Source organism: Physella acuta, unplaced genomic scaffold (genome assembly GCF_028476545.2).
Source record: "Physella acuta isolate Inbredline_101_S28 unplaced genomic scaffold, ASM2847654v3 ptg000105l, whole genome shotgun sequence".
Classification (NCBI taxonomy): domain Eukaryota; kingdom Metazoa; phylum Mollusca; class Gastropoda; family Physidae; genus Physella; species Physella acuta.
Window position 1 is genome coordinate 2,020,349 of NW_026731625.1, and position 22,432 is coordinate 2,042,780.

At 34.2% G+C, this 22,432-nt stretch overlaps 2 protein-coding genes and 1 long non-coding RNA gene across 3 annotated transcripts; 1 reads left to right on the forward strand and 2 right to left on the reverse strand.

The window, feature by feature from the left end:
* Nucleotides 1-1,407: 1,407 nt before the first annotated feature.
* On the reverse strand, nucleotides 1,408-6,062 carry LOC131932138 (large ribosomal subunit protein eL43). Its single transcript, XM_059289014.1, has 4 exons — nucleotides 5,939-6,062; nucleotides 1,949-2,077; nucleotides 1,594-1,676; nucleotides 1,408-1,493 (listed from the first exon to the last, which is right to left on the reverse strand). The coding sequence occupies exons 1-4, from the start codon at nucleotides 5,939-5,941 to the stop codon at nucleotides 1,430-1,432; spliced, it is 279 nt and encodes a 92-aa protein (XP_059144997.1). The 5' UTR covers nucleotides 5,942-6,062; the 3' UTR covers nucleotides 1,408-1,429.
* LOC131932124 (cytoplasmic 60S subunit biogenesis factor ZNF622) lies at nucleotides 6,017-17,483 on the forward strand. The gene is made up of 8 exons (XM_059289006.1): nucleotides 6,017-6,048; nucleotides 12,786-12,961; nucleotides 13,416-13,764; nucleotides 14,026-14,211; nucleotides 14,441-14,603; nucleotides 15,362-15,462; nucleotides 15,651-15,785; nucleotides 16,581-17,483. Exons 2-8 carry the CDS (start codon nucleotides 12,791-12,793, stop codon nucleotides 16,706-16,708), a joined length of 1,233 nt encoding a protein of 410 aa, XP_059144989.1. The 5' UTR covers nucleotides 6,017-6,048; nucleotides 12,786-12,790; the 3' UTR covers nucleotides 16,709-17,483.
* Nucleotides 8,241-9,965, reverse strand: LOC131932150 (uncharacterized). Its single transcript, XR_009384485.1, has 3 exons — nucleotides 9,578-9,965; nucleotides 9,283-9,390; nucleotides 8,241-8,402 (listed from the first exon to the last, which is right to left on the reverse strand). It is a non-coding gene; the product is annotated as an uncharacterized LOC131932150 (long non-coding RNA).
* Nucleotides 17,484-22,432: the final 4,949 nt, after the last annotated feature.

Here is a 22,432-nt window from a genome sequence, read left to right on the forward strand (position 1 = left end):
GAATGTTACTTTACTTAAACTTAAACAAGAAATTAAAAGTTGAAGCAGCTTTTCACAAATTTTTACACTTTTTTTGTGTGAATATTAGTGATTTTAAATTTAAAGCAGTCATATTACTCTGCTCAAACTAGTAGTAGTAAGACACCTCTTGAGAGCTATGAGGTCTCCAAACTATGGCAAGATGCTGCCCATGAGGTCCTCTCATCTGGCCTGTGGAGATCTTTTGTCCACAAAAATAAGTTTGTTGGAGGTGGCTGAGGGACTTTGTCCAGAAAATTCAAAACATTTTCAAAATGTAGCTTTGGGTGCAATGACATGTTGCTGACATGGGTGGAAACTAACTCAAATAGAGAAAAATGCAAGTTCTCCATTTTTGAATAGGAATGTATGAATCGTTGGACGGCTGTTCCACCTCTCAACTTCTTGTGATTATTAGGTGTGAATGAAGACATGAACATAACACAAGAGCTGGCTTCCCTACATAACATGTATGGTACTGTTTTGACAAGCAAAAGCAGATGTGTAATGAGAAAAACATTCTCTACAATCAATGTTCCTGCACTGTATTATTCACCCACAAGATTTGTGTGCTTAATATGTGGACACTGGCAGTGTACTGAATCCTGTGGTGAGAATGGTGACTTTAGGTCACATGGGCTCAACCATACTGAGTTCAGAGACGTTGAAAGATGCAGACACAGAATTGCAAAACATATGGTACTATATACTAACAGTAAGATGGCTAAGTTATGAGAAAGTTCTGAGCAGATTAATTAATAACGGAAATATGACTTCCTGGAAAGTAAAGGCAAGCTGCAGCCATTGTCTGATAAAGAGTGGGTATAGAAATGGGCTGTTGCTGCAGTCATGTCATTTTAATTTTCATAACCTAAAGCTAAGTTGTATTAAGGCAAGGAGAGGAATATACATCCACTTAAAGGCCTTCAGATCCAAACTTTTCTTGTCTTTGGAATAAGTACAGGCTGACAACTTAGGCACGTAAGGTATTCATGAGAAGTTCATGGCTCAAGCAACAGTTCTATGTCCTCACATCATTTGCATGCAAGATCAAAGACATTCTGATTCAGCATCAGTTTTCTGAATTGGATTGAAAGGCAGAAGAAATGAGACTTCCAAAACTCATTTGAATTTGAAGCAGATGTGGCCAGTAGCATGGAGGACATTCAGTTTCAAGCAAATGACCTCCTTAGGGAAGTTTTTCAAAGAAGGATTTGAGGGTTTTTACAAGTATTTGCTCAAGGAAGACTTTCCTAATGAGAAATATTGCTATGAACAAGGTCAGGAAGCAGATCTGAAAAGGGAACTTTATACTGCAGATGACCTCTAACCCTTAATCCAGCAGTATACTCAGTCACAACAAACTTGGATAAAAACCACAAAAACAAATTAAGTGCTTTACAAAATTTATTTAGATTTCCTTCATTTCTCTAAGACGACGAATAGCACTGCGTACTTGAGCTGCAGCTGTAGTTCTGTGAAATATAGTATAAGGTAAATGTATACCCTAACAGAAAACCACCTATTAACCTCTTACTCTAATCAAATAAACCCAAATGTGACAAAGATACTTACGAATAAACCCAAGCACCCCCTGCAACTGTTTTAGAGCATCTGCTGCACTTCCAAATGCCAACTGCTTTTCTCTTCATGGATTCCTGTGGGGGGAAAGCAAGAAAATTATACTTTCACCTAACAGCATGGATGTGTGTGGAAAAGTATAGCTTCGATTGCTATATCCAAGAATAATTAAAGATTAGACAACCAATGTTTCAGAACACAGAATCTAATCTGTAGATAATTGGTCTTAACATTTTTTCTGAACCCAATAGCAGATCTAGTATATTAATCTTAGAACTTAAGAACAGTAGGATAATTATTGAATATAAAATGGCTGACATATTACTAAGAGAAGTTTATGACTAGTTACCTTTCCACAAAAGGGACATGTGTATGTGCTGTGCTGAGTTATCTCCATTTTCTTGACAGTTTTTCTGAGAGAGGCACCATACCTGGTTCCATACTTTCCAACAATGCCAACCTTCTTGGTTCTCTTTGCCTATGAATTATATATTTTTTAAATATAAAAATGGATAGTGGTGGTACAATAATTGTCTTGTATTCTGCGTGTTGTTGACACTGGCTTACAAGTTTAGGATACTGATATTTAATATTAGGGACTTCCATTAAAAAAAAAATCATCATATGAAAATATAAGTTACATATTCTTGTACAGCTCTCTTATATGAAAAACAAAAACCACAAAAACTTCCTAGCACAAATAGTTTTTAGTAATTATTTTGTTGGGGGGAGGGGGTCTTTTTTTGCATCAGCCATTTGAGATGAGTAATGGTATATCTGTATAAGTGAGCAAATTCATTTTGTTAGCTGTAGTATTTTGTACATATTTGCAGAGTTTAGCTAAAATGATATATAGATCTTGTATATATTGTTGAACTGAATATATTTGTTGTCTTTCTCCCCTCCCCTGCCACCAAAAGATTGCAACGCAAATATAACAATGAGCCGACCCACTGTGTAGCATACACCACTATTTAGTTATTTTTCTGCTTAGCTATTTGACACTACCCCCCTCCCCCTGTGAAAGCAGCTGCCCATGACGACAATGAAGATCAAGCAGAATGTGTTACCTACCTTAGTTTCAAATCATTTAAATACTAAATTATCTGCCCCTAATAGCCGTCACTAATTTGACCCGGCTCTACAATAGGGCTGGTAAGTAGGTCACCAACCAGTTCTATGGCTCATGCAGGTTTTATTGAACCGTAGAACTGGTTGGTGACCTACTTACCAGCCTTGTTAACATTCATCATGAACCAAAGCTCACCAGACTGGTGGGGGAGGTGTGGTAGCGATATGCATGGAGAGCAAGGCGTGTGTAGGTGGTGGTGGTGTCCCACATGGTCTCCAAATAGAGAATTATATATATAGATGTCAGAACATTGTTATTTATGTTATTTTCAACATGTCACTACAAATTAAGGCAAGTAGAACTTAGACTTTGTTGAAGTAACAACTTGATATTGTGAGTCTTAAATCTTGAGTACGGGTTACAAGGCACTCGTCCTCTGTATGTTTTAGGCACATTTTAAAGTAAACCTTACAGTTACAGACAACACATAGCTAGTGGGCTTATGAATTTGCAATTGAATAGGCTAAGGCATTTTCTAATGAAGAAATCTTATAATGTATAAAGTAACCTAAAAAAACAGCCTATTGAAGTATGAATCAAAGTTACAAAGTTGTAAAGCTTCATTACATGATATTCAATAAGCAAACAGTAGGGCTGGACAACCGAATAAGCTTGGCCTACACAAGTGACAAATTTCTAGAGCACATAGCTAAAGCTTCTAGCAACTAACCCAAAAAAAACATGAGGCCTATTAAAAATAAATTTTAAATCAAGTAGGGCCTAATGTAGTTTAAAATGAGCTTAAACCCTCAAAATTAGTGTCTAATGGATTAAATATGGATGTTTATTATTTAGTGGTCTTGTTTAAATTGAAAATCGAGCAAGTTTTAGATTTAGCGAGAATAACAATTAGCCTTTCATGAATTAATAACTTTTAAATCGGCCAAATCTAATCTCGTAAGATATCAGAAAGCAATGGGAGTTTTTGGGTCATGTTTTTACAGCAAACTCAGCGGATACCAACAACCCTACTGATATGCCCATTGCCACACCTCTTAGGACAGTCTAGGTTCATGTTAAGTGTTTATTGGAATTAGTCTAGATCCTTGGTTTCGCTAAACATTGTAGCAGTCAGACAATGGTAGCATGCAAGTATTGGGGGCATCTTCTATTTAAAATTCACCATCCAGCTTACGAAGTGGAAGGGGTTGTTTAAGTTCCACAATGAAGAAACTAGATCTAGGTCTATAAACCTCCATTATTAATAAAATACGCTCAACCGGAGGTGAATGAGAAGAGAATCTAGGCCTAGATCCATTTATTTTTCATTTCAATTTTAATTTTATTTCTAACAAAATTAGATCCTAGATAACTAGATCTAGAATATCTACTTAGTCTAAGGTCTATTCTAGTGAGATCAGGGTAAAACTCAATTTTTAGCGCATCTTATTCGCCGCTTCATATTCACCTCCGGTTTTGCGTATTTTATTATAAACACAACCGAAACACACAAAATGTTAGGAAAACACTAGGATTAGATCTAGAGGAGTTTACACTTTTCGGACACACACCAAAAATTACGTAGGAGCGAACACTTCGTCGGTTTTTGGCTCATAGAAACTTTAATTAGCATGTCTCACGCGAAACCACGGCGCCTGCACGTAAACTGTTCATTTATGAACACTTCCGTGTCAAGTACTTCCGTTTCCTTTCTCAAGAATTATTTTTAGAAATTTTTTAACGTTGCATGGTACGCACATTTCTATTTTTACACCAGCCGGATGAAGTGACCTAGGGTTGGACTTAGGGGCAAAACTTGAACCAATCAATGCTTAGCTAAAAGGTTACATTATAAATAGCTTCTATATATGTATGGAACATCGTAAATGTCAAGGTTAATGGGTTTATTTGTGCTTGAACAATAAAAAAGGGGTGTTCGCTAACTTATTTGGCCTTACATGGGAGCGGACAGCAACACAAAAATATTACTAAATAAGAATTTAGAGCATAAAAGGGGCTGGTTATTGAAGGGAAAGGGTCAAAATAAGGTCAAGAAGGCAGTGGAATGCGAAAGAGGAGGGGGAATCATGTGACCTGGCTGGCTTAGCAGCGTACTGCGCGAGCCGCAATGGCTGAATGGGATGAACTTTGGGAGTGTGGGAAAAAGGTTTTATACTATTAAAATTACCTCACAAACAATCAATAACACAATATACATGCATATAATATATGTTTTTATTCATTAAATTGACTTTAAATTATTCTAAATGAACAAAAAGTGCTATGTCCGATGACGGGTAAAGGTGTCCGAACACATGTAAAACTGTATTACATGTGTTCGAACACACGTTAAGACCCCCCCCAGTCACTATAACAAGAATAGCTTAAGTTCTATGCGTATGAATACAAAATGACACACACATTATTAAAGTAGAATGGTTGCGGATAGATATGATACTTTTTTTTGTTTTCTATGTTAAGTGGTTACTGAATGAGACCGCATGGAATTTTTACGTTGCGTTTTTTCGCTATGTGTGTCCGAAAAGTGTAAGCTCCTCTAGATACATTTATTTTTTAAATGAATGTGAGTTTTAATTAGAAAAGATAAAGTAACATAAAAAAGCATTAGGACAGTTCCAATTAAACTGTGATCAGCTGGAGAAAAATCCCTACACTGTCGACTGTTCACCGTGAGTTCACATTGACTTTAATTATTAGCAGATGTCATAGCTTGGGCAATATTCTCAGTTTTGGGGTCATCATGAGTTCATAAAAGTTAATTTAAAATTATAGCATTATATTCCACATTTGGATTCAAGTTTTGACAAAGTAAATTATCAAAACTAAATCAGAACTTCATAAAGAAATGTGCCAAATGTTTCCCTAACGTTTTTGTGTATTTCGGTTGTGTTTATAATTAAATTACGCTCAACTTGAGATGAACGTGAAGCGGGGAATAAAATACGCTAAAATGGAGTTTTACCTGAGATCAGAGTGAAAGAACCATTGTTTACTAGATCTAGATTAAGGCCTGTTAATTAGGGGCTAAAGTCAGTCAAAGATAGAACAAGTTTTAAAAAAATAAGCAAATTGGAAAGCATAACAAATAGATATGGAAAGTAATAAATCTTGAAGAATGGGGTACAACTAAAATTGTTTTTAAAACTACTGGAAATAGCTATATATATAAAATCATAAATACACCAAAAAATTAAAATAGATAGGGAGATTACAGTAGATTTATTTCAGAAATGTAGACGAACGTACCATTGTTGAATCGGGCTATTTTAAGAAAGGAAGTCAATCGGACGGATGTTGACTTATAACGACTTCAAATGCAAAAGATCTCTTGTTTATATGTCGGACTTCCGCAAAGCGTGAGTCTGCTAGTCCTAGGCATATTTTATTATTTTTAATATTTTAATTTAGGCCTAACTTGAGTCTAGGCTAACTAGACATAGGCTTATAACCACGTCTACTAGCTTCATAACCCTCTAGATCTAACTGAACTTTTAATTTTAAGAACTTGATGATGTCACTTGATGAAGTACTTGAAGTAGTAGACCTATCTAGTAACAAAGTTCAAGTTGTGGACAATCACTCACACTTCCTTCACACATTCAATTCACAATCACATGTCTCACATGACACAATCAATTACAATTTGACTTGTGAATCAATGAGTTCAATAACTCTTCAATCCTGAAAATAGTCAATAATATCAATACTATACTATAGCGCGATGAATGAGACTTAAGATAATAAATAGCCTATTATACTATAATTATAGACCTAGATTCTACTTACTAATTAGTAATTACTTTGGTAACTTTAGTACTTACTCTTACTTCCTTCCCCTTTTGCACCATAAAAATAAAATTAAAAAGGTTGCAAGATAAAGATATGCGGTAATCTATCGTTTTGGGTACGTAAAATCGCCCGCGGCTATTTATGTACGAAAACGTTACCTCGTTGTCAAGGCTTTAATACAAGTATATTGTCATACTTTTGTGTCAAATATTATAGATAAATGAATAATAAACCTAAATCAATGGCTAAATATATCGATATAGGCCAGAAATTAACTTTAAACAGCAGTGTTTGAGAGCAAGATTTGCTATATAAACAGCAGCCATTTGTAAAATAGAGTGGCTTCCCCCTGAATCTGGCGCTAAAAGCTTATAAAAATAAAACTTAGACAAGATGGCTGCTATAGTAAATGAGCATGGTTGCATCTGTTGGAAACATCGCTAGTCTTCATTTATTACGGAAAAGTTTTAATTCAATTGTTTAAAAACAGGTACATAAATGAATCAAGGAAACATTTTTGAATTTTTAAAAACATAAATCCTCCTCAAAATGTGAAATAATTATTAAAATTTAAGGAGTCACCTGTTTTTCACATTACAAATCGCGGGCGATTTTACGTACCCAAAACGATAGATTACCAGATATGCATCTACCAGCTGATTTTACTTACAAACTAATAGTAGCGTGTATTTCGAAAATTGAAAATTCGTTAGTTTCGGGAGGAAAAGATACCGATCGACGCGTAATTTTTTACTGAAACTACTTTTTATACTCTGTGTGTGTCTAGGAAAAGTTTATTTAGCCTATTTCGAATTTAAAATTTTTGTGTTTATAAAAAATTTGGATTAACCTGCCACCATTATTTTTCCTCTTACATTAAAAAAAAAGTGTCTCCGATATTGGTAGTACACAACTTGATGACGTCATACGCGTCAAATTATATTTTCGGACTTTTCGTCATTTTACTATAAATTGTTAATGTAGTATTTTATTATGAGTTTGACTAATCAAAATTTTATTTACTATACACAACTAGGCCTATTAATAATTGAATAAATTATTAGGCATAGGCCTACTGAAAACTTGAATTACAACCACCATGTAGGCCTAGTAGTAGCAAAATATTTTTTTTTTCTATTATTAGGTTTTAACATTTGTGTAGGGCGTAGGGCCCTACATGACCAACAATTTCATACCAATACCATTGTCTAAAATAGTGAAAATGTTATAATATAGTTTATATAGACCCTCTACAAAGGTGTTCAGCTGCTTCTTATAGTAAGGCCTAGGGCCTATAGATTATCAATATTAACCTTGCTTGAACACATTATAGTAAGTTATAAAAATTCATCTGTTAAGCTAGTGATACTAATTAATGGAACCATTATCTCTCACTATGATTATTTATTCATTCTAAATATTTAATATGTAATTTGGTGTCTAATAAATATATATTTATTTATTAATGGACTGCTTACTGCCAATAATTGTTGTTGCACTGTGAATTGCGCAAGTCTAGAGAAAAAACTTCAGCATAAGCTTATTTTATCAGAACATGTATATGAAGGCTTACTCATTGGAGATTGTTTTTTTTCTAGACATGTATAGTATTCATGTGGTAAGTGCAAACATGGTGTTACTCACAGACCCACCAGTATAATTTCTTATACAAGACCTGGTTTCAAATTCAAACAAAAGATAAAAAGAATCAAAATGGTTTGCTTTCCAAAAAATATTTATTTATTAGATTTAGATGCAATTATATAAATTTCAATTATCAATGAAAAGTACAAAAGTAATAATGGGTTTAAGTTTAAGGTGTGAGTACAACAAAGTGATTTATATAACAAGTTTTAGTTGATGCAAATAAAAAAATGATCAGGTTGAATGAAAGTCATCAGTCCAGGAAAGATACAAAAATCTGCAAAGAAAAAAAAAAGTTATTTGATTTGTTTACACTATACTGTGTATCAAATTAGAATACCATAAGTAAAATATAAAAAAAGAGATTAAAAAAAATAATACCATGTCATTACATACCAACCTTTATTTTTTAACCTACTCAATTAACTTGCTTTGCTGCGTAAATGTAATAGCCAATATAATTTTTATGTATTCTATAAAAAATCAATCACTACTAATCAAGTCAGCTATTAGTGACTCAGCAGGTAGGCAAAAGTCCTCAGCTTCATCCTCATCGGGTGCCCAGTAGCATACAGTGTAGACAACAGACTTGTTCTTTTTAGCTAGTACTCTGTTAATAATCCTCCCATAATAGCGATGCACTTTCTGATCATCTAGCTCCCACTTGTCAGTCAGCTGGACAACAACCAGGTCTTTACCACCCGCAATTCTTGACAAAGAGGGTTTCAGCTTCTGTCAACACCACGAAATAGGGGATGGTTTACTGAGACATTCGATCCAGACAACACATCATAGATGGAATTTTCAGTATCTCTGCGTTCCATAGCTTCCAACTTTTTCTTCATTTGCTTCATTTGAGATTGAATTTCTGTGTCTATTTTGTGCTGTAACTGATTTGTGTCGATGACCCTGTCAAACTCCTCAATCAGTTTGAGATTCTCTGCCTGAACAATGTCATTCTTTACTGAGATCTTGACCCTTTCTCCTCTTAAAGCATCATTTATCTCCTTCAATACTCTGTCATTGTCAGCAAATCCATCTCCCATTTAACACTATCAATCTTGGTTCTCAATTCTCTTGCTGAAGATGTCCAGTTGTTCTTTGAAACCTAACCTGCAATTTAGCATATTTTATGTTTGAAATCATCAATAACTTACCCTTTCATGCTGTTTCTGCACCAGCCAATACCTGCTTTGACATCTGTTGTTTTTTTTCTTTTCTGTAAAATACTTCCTCTTCCAACACTGGATCTGTGTCTGCTTTCTCTGCAATGATTTAGTATCTTTTCTTAGTTTACTTATTGTAGAAAAATATGAATTATAAAGGAAGTTCTGTGCAACTGTATTTTATAGCTGTAAGTTGATGAATCAAGTCATGACTTAGTATACTAAAATAAACAATTAGTGTTAGAAAAAAGTCTGTTACATTAGTAGTCTATTACAAATTACTTACTTAATCCTCATCACTCCCTGTGGAGTATAGGGCAGCAACAAATCCCTGCCATTCCACTCTGTCTTGGGCGAGCCACTTTAGTTCATGCCAGGTCTTGCCAGCAGCTTGCACTTCTTCTTCCATCTATCTCCTCCATGTTCCCAGTGGTCTTCCTCTCTTTCGTTTTCCAGTGCCATGTTGGGGAGTCATCTTTTGCTCATGCGTAGGACATGGCCCAGCCATCTCCATCTCCTCATTCGAACTTCTGAAAATACATTTGGAAAATTTAGATATAGATATCTAGGCATAAGGTTTATTTTAAAATAAATAGACTACGCCTACTAGGTTTATTTCACACAAAAAAAAAACCATTTGTTTTTAAAATTGTGAGTCTAGTAAAAAAAAAAGTTACTATTGTTTAGAGTAGAGGTAAGTTAGAACTAGATTAGATCTAGATTTAATTAGGCTACTTAACACTAAATAGGTATAATTAAAAGTAGTCTATAATTAATAATTAGGTAAATAATTATGATCACTTAAACAAGTTAAAGTACTGTCACTTATCAGAAATGTCTAAATGTGATTCCGATGGCTGAATGATTTCTCACTCAGATTTCAATCAAAGAGCTGCAAGACCACAGACTGAAAAAAAAAGTAGATTAGAGATTCTAGAGTCTATATCTAGAAAATTAGATAGAATCTAGTTAATAGAGATCTAGAATCTAGATCTTTTAAAATAATCTAGATTAGGCTTATATATACTATACTATAGAATGTATTGTATAGAATCTACATCTAGTCTAGCTTGACGATCATCTGGATCTAATCTACTATCTAGATCTAAGAATCTAGACTAGACTAGATCTAGATCTATTTTACAAGATCTAGATACTAGATCTAGACTTGGATTTAGATATTCTAGAATCTAGATGATATAGAGTATCTAGATTTTATAGATTATAGATCTAGAATTGATCTGATCTACTAGATCTAGATTTAGATCTAGATTCTAGATATTCTAGGTCTAGTTTAGAGTTTAGACTCTAGAGTCTAGAATCTAGTCTAGATTCTAGATCTAGATCTAACTAAATCTACCTAATGACACTATTAAACCTAATTACTTTTTTTCGTAAAATAGTTTTTTTTTAATAATGCTATTTTTAAAAAACTTAATAAATATACAATATTTTAAAAATCTTTTTAAAATAATGGCGGCTACAAAGCTATCGATTCAGACTTTGCAGGGACATTTAAACGACTTGTTGGTGGGAAATTAGCCGTTTTCAGACTTAATTTAAAGAAAATTTGCAAAACTCTGTCGAACAACCAAACTTTTAACAAGAACAAGAATCTAATTCAAATAGAAAAAAAATGCTGAAATTACCTCTATTTTTGACTCCAATAATCCGAAGAAAGAAAAACTAAATTAATAAATATCGTCCGCCAAAATATTTTCCAATATGTCAAGTAAACCCGAAGGGAAGAGAGCGTCAACAAAATGCCGGTTGGAACAAGCCGTTAGTCTATTTTTAGACTCACGCGCGGCGGTGACGGAAGCCTGGGACAAAAAGCGAAAGGGGAAGTCAGCGCCATTTCCAAAATGGTTGCCTTTAGAAATTACGAAGCTGCAATACACGCTACTAATAGTTTAGTTAGTAATACAAAAGCCATAGATTACCCAAATTTTAACAGTAATCTATCATTTTAGGTATGTAAAATTGGCAGATACTAGACATCTAGATATTACTTAAGCAGCCTCTTTTTTTTTGGTAAAATTATAGTTAGAGATTCAGGGGAAACCACTCTAATTTACAGATGGCCCGCTTTTTATATAGCAAATCTTGCCCGCAAACACTACTGTTTAAAGTTAATTTCTGGCCTATAGTGATATATTTACTATTTAGCCATTGTTTTTGGTTTATTATTCAGTTATCTATAATATTTGCTACAAATATATCACAATATACTTCTAATAAAGCCTTAACAATGAGGCAACTTTTTCGCACATTACTAGCATCGGCCGATTTTACGCACATTAAACGATAGATTACCATCAGGCCTATAACAACTAAAATAATATTAATTAGACCTAAATCAAATGAATTAGTTATTGAATTTATTGAAATTAGTCTGGACATTTGATAATTTGTCTTAAGTCAATAACTCAAGGGTAAAAAGTAAAATGGCATATAGATTCCAAAATGAAACCCTTAGGTAACTTTGTTTCTTAAATAGTTTTTGAGAGACAAGAGGACATATTAAACTATTAAACGCTTGTAAAATAACAAGGTGAAGCACATGTTTTTAAAAATTCATATAAATTATCTGTACCATTATGGGCATTGGCCAAATACTATCTAAAGTATCTATTTATAATTTGTAATGTGAATCAATATTTTCATTTCTAGAGTTGTTCAGTAACATCAAAAATGCCTTGGAGATAAGATATATAATTGTGTAGTTTTTGGTATGGATATCTCTGCCATTCTGCTTTCAATCTAACACTCTACAGATAATCTAACACAACAAACAATCCCAAATTCTACTCACTCCTTAACATACACTCATTGTCCTTAGTAAAGCTGATAGTTGGTGCCACTTGGGATTTTACACCATTTTATTTTTGTTTAAAACAACATAAAAAGAAATGTAAATGTGTTACTTTTAATTTGATACTATTTGAAATTTGCAATATTTAGGCCTATCAATATATTAGTTACTACTGTCAGCAATATTATATACATCTATATATATAATTCTCTTCTGGGATCAGTTAGAAAACAAGCTGCAAGCGCGCCTTTGCAGTCCCCTCTCTTCCTCTCTATCACTACCACCCCACCCCCACATGATCTGGTGAGCGGTGTTCACTCTGTTTACATTTTACAATCACAGAGACGGGTTTGGTGACGGCTATTAGGGGCAGATAATTTAGTTTGAAACGATTTTAAACTTAGAGGAGGTAACTAAGAGGAGGCTGCTTTCACGTGGGGGGGGGGGGGGGGGGGGGTAGTGTTTTTAAGCAAATATTTTCAATGGCAGCATTGGTACTGTCGAATTCACAAATTATAAATTACTGAAAAGTAGAAAAAAAACAACTAAATAGCGGCGTATGATACGCAGCGGGTCGGCTCGTTGCTGTATATTTAACTAAAGTACTCAATGAAAGCTGATTGATTATGAATATTCAGTGATTTAGATTTAACCTGTTTTTTTCTCTCATAATCATTAGGTAAAATGGCTTCACTGACATGCTTAGCTTGCAATGTGGGGTTTGAGGATATTGCTCTAGGGCGGTTACACTACAAAACAGATTGGCATCGCTACAACCTGAAACGAAAGGTTGCAAATCTTGCTCCTGTAACATTGGAAAAATTTCAAGAACGCCAACAGACTCAAGAGAAACAAGTAACATTGGTTTTTTATATCGATGTTTATATATTATGCTTAATTTTTAGACTTGTGTAAACCAGCGGTACTTTGAAAAGTGGTACTATTATTCTAAGCAAAACATTTTTTAAAATAGTTTATAAGATAATTTAGCCCGATCAATTTTTCAATAAATTATTGATAGGTAATTCCATTTATGTGATAAAAAAAAATTCTTAAACTTTTATTAATAATATGTCATCACACAAAAGTGTGCACTGAAGTATCCAGAGTTAATTACTAGAGCAGCCAGTGCTAGTCTTGGATCTCTGTTTTACCATAGCTGGCACAGCTAATTGGGGAGAATTTCAGTAAATAAGTATTGAAGTGGATTTATGTAGTTGCTTAGAAACAAACTACTATATTTGTTGTATAATATAAATAGGCTCTTTAGTTTTTTTTTACTTAATTACAACAAACTTTTTTTTTCAAGGAGCAAGAAATTTCTAAAGTTCACGAAACATGTTTCTGCAAACCTTGCAACAAAGCCTTCAGCACTCCAAACGCATGTGAAAATCATTTGCAGTCAAAAAAACACAAGGAGGTGGTAGCCGGAGCAGTGAAACAGAATAATAAAAAAAAGCTGAAAACTTGTAAGAACAGTGTTGGTCATGATGTTTCCTCACCCACTGAAGATGTTGATGTTTCCCCACACACTGAAGATGTTGATGTTTCACCACACTCTGAAGTTGTTAATGTTTCCCCACACACTGAAGCTGTTGATGGTTCAGGAAAACGCAAGCTAAAAAAAAATAAGACAGATCCAATGATTGTTGATGATGGTTTGATTATTAATTTTTTTCTACTCTACTCTTTTGCCAATATAGCCATCCTAATAAAATTATAATTTTCTCTTGTTGAATTCAATGCCAGTAATTCTATTTCAAAAACAATTTCTTAAATATATTTTAAGTTTTTACATTATTAATAAGTGGTGCATTTTTAAGGACTAATTAATAAATATATATACAATTTTAATATCTCTTATACGACTTAATTAGCCTGACAAGTGTATTAGTAACATTGGTGTACCCACTCCACAGATGAATCCGATGCAGAATCGTGGGATAGCTGTGATGAAAATACTTTAGGCCTGGAAGAGTGTTTATTTTGTTCATATGTAAGCGCGTCTTTGGAAGAGAATGTCACACATATGACTAAGTTTCATGGATTTTTTATACCTGATGCAGAATTCATAAGCGACCTGGAGGGCCTTGTCACTTATTTAGGTAAGTAGTCTCATACTCAAAATTGATATTGCTTTTTGTAGATGGATCAAAGTTGTATGAACAAAAAATTATGTACCAATGTTTTTTATGGGATTTTAGAAGTAAGAAGAAACTTTTAACATTCTGATAGTAAAGCATTAAAGTACTCTTATCTAGTTACTGTTGGAGTACAGTTTCCAATTTGAGATGTACAGTTTCCAATTTGAGATGTTTCCATTTTATTCTCTAGGAGAAAAGGTGTCAGCCGGCCACTTGTGTCTGTGGTGTAATGAAAAAGGCAAGAAATTTTACTCAACTAAAGATGTACAGCGCCACATGATTGATAAAGGACATTGTAAAATGCTTCATGATGGGGATGTCATTTATGAATATGCTGACTTCTATGACTACACGTATGATACCAATTTTTACATTCTTTACATTCAATATTGTAAAAATATCTAACTAAACCAATTGTCTATGTTTACAAGTGTCTGACTAAACCAATTGTCTGTGTTTACAAGTATCAGACTAAACCAATTGTCTGTGTTTACAAGTGTCAGACTAAACCAGTTGTCTGTGTTTACAAGTGTCTGACTAAACCAATTGTCTGTGTTTACAAGTGTCTGACTGAACCAATTGTCTGTGTTTACAAGTGTCTGACTAAACCAATTGTCTGTGTTTATAATATAAGTGTCTGACTAAACCAATTGTCTGTGTTTACAAGTGTCTGACTGAACCAATTGTCTGTGTTTACAAACAAGTATCTGACTAAACTATATTGTTTTAATATCTACAAATTTCTGTCTAAAGCGTACACACACCCTTGGTTGACTCTATTTCAAATAAGAATAGGGAGCTGGATATTAATCTGGTTAGGGATAAGGACTAGATAAGGATATGTTAAGGGAGAGAAGAGTTAAGGATAGACAACCAATCACTGTTTAGAGGCTATAAGAATTCTATGACAATAAATTGTGATCTCAGCTTCTCCTAACCTGCACTGTGCTGGCTTTACAAAAACATAGGCATACACATCTCATACCTTGTCGCACTAGGATGTAGTATGGACACTGCTGTTCAATAAAGTTTGTATCAACCATGTCATAGGTCACACTAGGATGTAGTATGGACACTGCTGTTCAATAAAGTTTGTATCAACCATGTCTAGGTCAAGTTACCCTGATGCTGAGAATCCTGAAGTCAATCCAGATGAAGCTGTGGATTTAAACGAGCTTGAGAGTGATGGTTATTCTCTGACACTCCCATCAGGTTTTTATTTTCCTCACCACTTTATACAGATTAGATTTTTACAGAAGGTCAATATCATTGTATTTATTTAAAATAGTTTCATTCGCATTTCCTCAAGTAAAAATGTGAAACCTTTAAATCTTTGGTCTTGAACAACGCTTTTTCTCTGTATAAAATTTTTTTAAATTCAACAATTATTTTCTGCCTAGGTGCCACAATTGGACATAGGTCATTGATGCGCTATTACAAGCAGAACCTTGTTCCACACACTAATGAACCAACCAAGAAAATTCTACCCAAAATGTTGGCTCATTATAAAGCTTTAGGGTGGACTGGATCAACTGGTAATTTAATTTACTCTTTTTTTATTTTAGACAAACTAAATAGTACACTGAAATCAAGTATAACCATCATAGAGGCTCACAAATGCTAACCATTTATAGTCTAGGGCTCAAAAACTATATTACTTTCCCTACGGCTAGGCAAAAAGATACTGTGCTCTTCAGTCATAGTACTTTCTGTTTTAAATTTTTTTTTTTTAAATCGCATGTTAAAAATATAAATTCTATAAAATCGATCAAAGTTTATTATATATGAGGTAAAATAGTATATTAGCTTACTAATGATAAATAAAAATAACCTTATCTCAGAAAAGCATTAAACAACAACACTACTCCTAATATTATCTCTATACGATTTTTATTTTAAATTCTAAAAAAAATTTAATTGAGTCACTGGATTATGTAATTGTAATTTTGATAGAAAAAATATAATTCTTAACTTTGTAGAGATTAACCGCTAGTGATAAAACAAAAAATGTAAATAAAACTTGTTTCCTGCTTCCGCCGGTAACTTAAAATTCCCGTTAACAACTAGACTACCATTGCTTTTCGAAAATAAATGTACCAAACATAAGTCAGGCAAATACAGAAGCTTTGGACTTAAACACAAATAACTTCTCAGGCAACTGTGGGTGCATAGGACTGTAAAGGTTTTAAAAAATGTGAATTATTTATGTATTACTTTGATCTCAGCAAATCTTGCTATCTATTTTATTTTTTAACATTATTTGAATGTATCTATCATGTAGAAAATACATGTCCATGCTGTAAAGAAATCAATTTTGGTTACAAACCTAGGTTCACAAGTGGCGCTTAGAGTGAAGGACTTGCAATACATGAAGAGGATGCGCACCCAATGGCACATGCAGCTAGGATGCAAAGCCAACAAGCTGAGACTTCGCTTCAGAAATCCCAACCCACTTTAGTAACCTGATCCAACAATCCATCAAGAGGGAGCCTAGTATTTATTGTCAATTCATCCAACTATACATGCTGGGTACTTTCAAAAAATAAACAGGTTTATGGTCTTTCAGGCAGAAAGTTTTTTTTTTGTTTTCCAAGCACAAGGTTTTGGTAAATACTCTTAAGTTAAGTGAAGTACTAGGATTTGATGAAACTTAATTTTGTAATGTTACATAACAGACTAGGTAGCAGTAAAAACAAAAATATTAAATAAATGCATTTTTCCAGCAGAATATTGACTATAGATCTACCTACAGAAATAAAATTTGAAGACAGAACTGTTGTTTGAAATGTGATTTAAAAAAAAAAAAACATTTTTTGTTAGTTGAATTTATCATGTGTTTTCTGCAGTAGAATTTTTTATGTTTTTAAGAAAGTTATTCCCAAAATTAGCACACAGCAAAAATTTAACATAAATTAGTAAGCGTTTAATTGTCTATGCAGGGATTTGATAAGCCATCAACACTTTTACAAATATATCTGCAAAAAGGAATCTTTGTCTCATTTTAGTACATTAAATTAACATATAAATAGTGTTGCATTATTATGCTTCAACTTCAAGAGAATAATTTATTTTATTCGTTTTAGTTTAGTGCATAAATAAAAGCTGGTAGTTAAATGTTTTTTTCTTTATTATGGTAACTAGATATAGGAAGTTCGTTTTTTCTTCTTCAGTGTTGAGAGAAACTACTCAACTTATATCTTCAGCAGTCATCTGTTGGTTAAATCCCCTGATGGCATTGAAAACAAGATTGCAGGGGGGGGGGGGGGGCAGATAATTTTAGGTGGGAAGGAGTAGGAGTAAAAAACACAAAAGCTTGGCTTCTTTTGAGGACAATCCCTTAATAGGTTTTAAAAGTAATGTAACATTTTTTGACAAAAATAAATTGATTTATAAGAATCAAAGATGACAGTTTGATTTTCTCTGGTGATTTTAATTCCAAATTAGACAAAAACTCACACATTGTATTAATAGGAATGTGCACTCACATTAAACACCCAAATAAAAATGTGCGCACACAGATCACTCACCAATGAAGATTATGGCAATGTGCGTGTGTTTTGTGCATGCATGTTTGAGTTTGCACGTGTCTATGTGCATACATAGACAAATACTTTATTACAACGTCTGTATATTTTTATTTAATAATAAAAGCGGCATCATTTTCTAAAATATATAGAATCATAAATTCTTAAGATTTTCCGACTTCAGATGCTTTTTGACCAAAGGTGGTAAGCCCACATGTTGTTTCACCAAGGGTTGTCCACAGGTTTTTTAAACATTGGTGATTTGCATAACTAAGTCTACACCTGTACCTACACTTACATATATACCTACATTTACAGCTACACCAACGCCTACCAACGGACCGAATGACCTACTCACACACCTTTATGTTTCTATGCATTTTAGAAAGAACGGTAGCATTTTTAAAATTAAAATACAAAGAAATGAGAATGAAATATATAGATACGTTTATGTATACACACATATACAGACCATCTTAAACATGTAAGCATAAACACACACACACACACACTACGCCTCTGTCCCTGAGACACCCAGAACGGGTCGTAGGTAGCGCATAGAAAGTGTTCAGTGTGTGTGCTAAGTTGTCAAACACTTGTTGCCGTCAATGATTCAACACGCAGGAGTTGTCCAACACTTGTTGCCGTAGAGCAAGGCATTCAATACACAGGTATTGTACATCAGCATCCTGGTCAGCATTGTGTTAGCTTGCACAGTTTGGCCATTGCTGCAGTCACACCTTGCCAATTCGTTTGTTTGTCGAGTGGAAGGTTACTAAAAGTTATATTTAAAAGGAAGAACACGGTAATTAACACTATACTTAACTAATTGCCCGTACAAATGTCCATAAAGTAGGCCTACAACTTATGAGGCAAGTAAGTAACAAAGGTATAGATAATATGTTTAACACTAATGTGTTGATCTGTACACATGTAGGCCTATTGGTCATTGTATAACGTACTGGTTGCAGTATGTTTAATTCTAATATTTTGTTGTTGAGTTAAATACCCCATCCACACGTTAAAATGTTATTGTTAAAGTAACATCTTTTGCTAAAGTCTAATCCAGGATAGAGGCTGAACCTACATCCATGCAGATGCAGTGGTAAAGTTCCCCTATGGAGCAAGTGAAGTAGAGTTAATCTGTTTCTGTGACCTCGGCATATGAAGGGATATTGCGGTCAGCGGTGGCCGGAAAGAACCGCAACGGAAAAAAGCGCAACGGAAAAAAGCGCAAAACAAAAAGCGCAACGGAAAAAAGCGCACACGGAAAAAAGCGCAAAGAGAAAAAAGCGCACACAGAAAAAAGCGCAAAGAGAAAAAAGCGCAAACAGAAAAAAGCGCAAAGAGAAAAAAGCGCACACAGAAAAAAGCGCAAACAGAAAAAAGCGCAAACGGAAAAAAGCGCAAAGAGAAAAAAGCGCACACGGAAAAAAGCGCAAAGAGAAAAAAGCGCACACAGAAAAAAGCGCAAAGAGAAAAAAGCGCACACAGAAAAAAGCGCAAAGAGAAAAAAGCGCAAACGGAAAAAAGCGCAAAGAGAAAAAAGCGCACACGGAAAAAAGCGCAAACGGAAAAAAGCGCAAACGGAAAAAAGCGCAAAGAGAAAAAAGCGCAAACGGAAAAAAGCGCAAAGAGAAAAAAGCGCACACAGAAAAAAGCGCAAACAGAAAAAAGCGCAAACGGAAAAAAGCGCACACAGAAAAAAGCGCAAACGAAAAAAAACGCAAACTGAAAAAAGCGCAACGACAAAAAGCGCAACGGAAAAAAGCGCAAAAAATAAATAAACGCAAACAGAAAAAAGCACACACAGAAAACTGTGCACACCGAAAAATGCAAAAAGAGCCATTTTCGCACAAAGACCTATAAGGACTAGATGACACATTTATACATGATTGTTAGGGCTGCTGTGAGAGTGTTGTGTTTGACCTGACGCGATATACTACCACTTAAAGCATACCACTACCATGTGCATTTACATCACCACGATACAGGCGATAATCGCTTGACACAACGTCTATTTTTTTCTTCTTCACTATTTATTCAACGACTATTCTCGAATAAATAAACATAAAACTATCCTTGATATTGGCATTACACGGAGTATCTCGTACATGCTCCCTAGTCCCAAGCTGTGTGCGCTTTTTTCTCTTTGCGCTTTTTTCTGTGTGCGCTTTTTTCTCTTTGCGCTTTTTTCCGTGTGCGCTTTTTTCTCTTTGCGCTTTTTTCCGTTTGCGCTTTTTTCTGTTTGCGCTTTTTTCTGTGTGCGCTTTTTTCTATTTGCGCTTTTTTCTGTGTGCGCTTTTTTCTCTTTGCGCTTTTTTCCGTGTGCGCTTTTTTCCGTTGCGCTTTTTGTTTTGCGCTTTTTTCCGTTGCGCTTTTTTCCGTTGCGGTTCTTTCTGGGAACCGCGGTCAGCACCATGCCTTGCCGCCTTTACTTTAACTAACGGTCTATTGACTTGAACCCGGATTCAAACTTGAGACTTAATGGTTAACATTATAGCGCTCTACCGCTAGATGTCCCGTGAACGGAAAAGTTAACTTCTCAGTACACATTCTATCATTGTTGGACTGAAGCGCTTTACGTTATTTTCTTCAGTTCATGAAATTGTCTGTCTTCTTAAAAGCAATAGGTGTGTATAAAACAGTGTTTCTTCCAGACTTTTTTCTCGGGGGGGGGGGTGGGCTAAAATTTCCGGGGGCGGACGGCGGACACTTAAAAGTATATATTTATATATTTTCTATATAAATTCCATTTCATTCGGCGGGGCGGTATACTTTCTTCGGGGGGGGGGTGTGCCTGGAATGCTAGGATTACAAAGTGGTTTCTGCTTTATGTTTGTGTTTAATAGGCAAAATTTACTAAAACTACAAGTAGGCCTATTTATGAATGAGATAGAGTGATATGGTTAGAGCTATAGTACGTATTGACTAGATATGCGGACCCTGAAGGCACCCAAGAAACAATTTCACCATTCCCACTAATACAGGTGTACATGTGTAGAGAATCAATGTGTTATTAAATAACAACTAAATAAAATATTATTAAATAATTAATTAAAAACAACATCCATGTTTTGATTCTTTTTATTTAGACTTTGGGCGCGTTGTCAGCCTCCAAACTTCTATTTGATAGTTAATTCGGCCCTCGGGCCGAAAAATGTGGAGATCCCTGCTGTAGGCCTATTGAGCAAGGGCATAAAGACTATTTAAACATGACGCCATCGAACAGTGAAAAAACACAAAAACTGATTAACCGCTTTTCTTTTACGTTCGACTTCACTTTTTCAGAATATATACATATTTAAATATCTATCTATATAGCTATAGATTTAATATCTATAATAATATATGTATATATATAATATCTATATCTGTATATATATATATATATATATATATATATATATATATATATATATATATATATATATATATATATATATACCCCCCCCCCCCCCATTTTGCGTGAATTTGAGAACACATTATTCTAATTCAAAAGGAACAAAGAAACATTTCATGGTTTTTCTCGACGCCCCCCCCCCCCCCTGTCGGGATCGTCAATTTAAAACGTAAAAGACTTTTTAACTCTAATTAATTGTTAATTGAACTGGCAAAAAGCATTTTATTCTATATATTTTGCAATTGTTTGTCTTGGTGTTACCCCTCCCTATTGGTGTCACCCGGTGCGGTCCACACACCCCGCCTGGCGACGCCTCTGATACTCGTAGTGTCAGGTTTTGGCGGAGGTTAGGGTTCGAGTACATTTATTTATTTATTCAATTACGGTAACAATAGTAGGCACGGTAACAATAGCATTGAACGCGTCGTGTCGGCAAAATCATGAATCAGGACGTAGATCTAGATCTAGATCTATATAACTTATGTCTTATGTCTACCCGTTTATAAATTAACCTTCATAAGTTTGTCACGTTTTCTGTTAGGAAATAACCTTTGACATCATAAAGTGAACTCTTCCAGTTTACAATGTTAAAATTGCCACATTGGCACATATAAAATGTAAATGTAACATTTACCATCCTGTGAAATTATACATCTAGTAATTGGGTGAAATTTATCTTATAGGAGTTTACACATCATTTACTTTTCTTTATTCTTTTTTTGCTTATTATGGTGTGTGAATGAAATAGCAATATTTGATATTAAGTGTCCGTTTCACCGCCATAAGTAGACAGGGGTACAGACAATAGGAGGTTTCAGGCCTATATTATATTTATAATATATGAGGGGTGATGTTCCATTTAAATTTAACAGGCCAATATCGGATATATTTTTAAAGGATAAGTAGCGTGTGGGTTTTTTTATTGATCACGTGCATGATCCTATTAAAGCAGAAGTAGTTATTTAAAAAAAATACCTTTAGTAAAAAAAATGTCCTTGTTTTAATATTAGTCTGCAATACAATTTTTGGAGATGTGAGATTAGTAGTCATTTAGGTTGAGAAAAAAAACCACATCATATTTTTGTAACAACTGCCCGTGTTTACAATATGCTGTTACTTTTAGTTAAAAGGTAATATAGGCCTATTTAATTTTATTAAAGATTATTCAATTTCATAAGCTACATTGTTTATTGTTTTACCAAAGTAGTATCTTATTTTAAAATATTCTAAATTGTTACAACATTGAGTTCAAAAT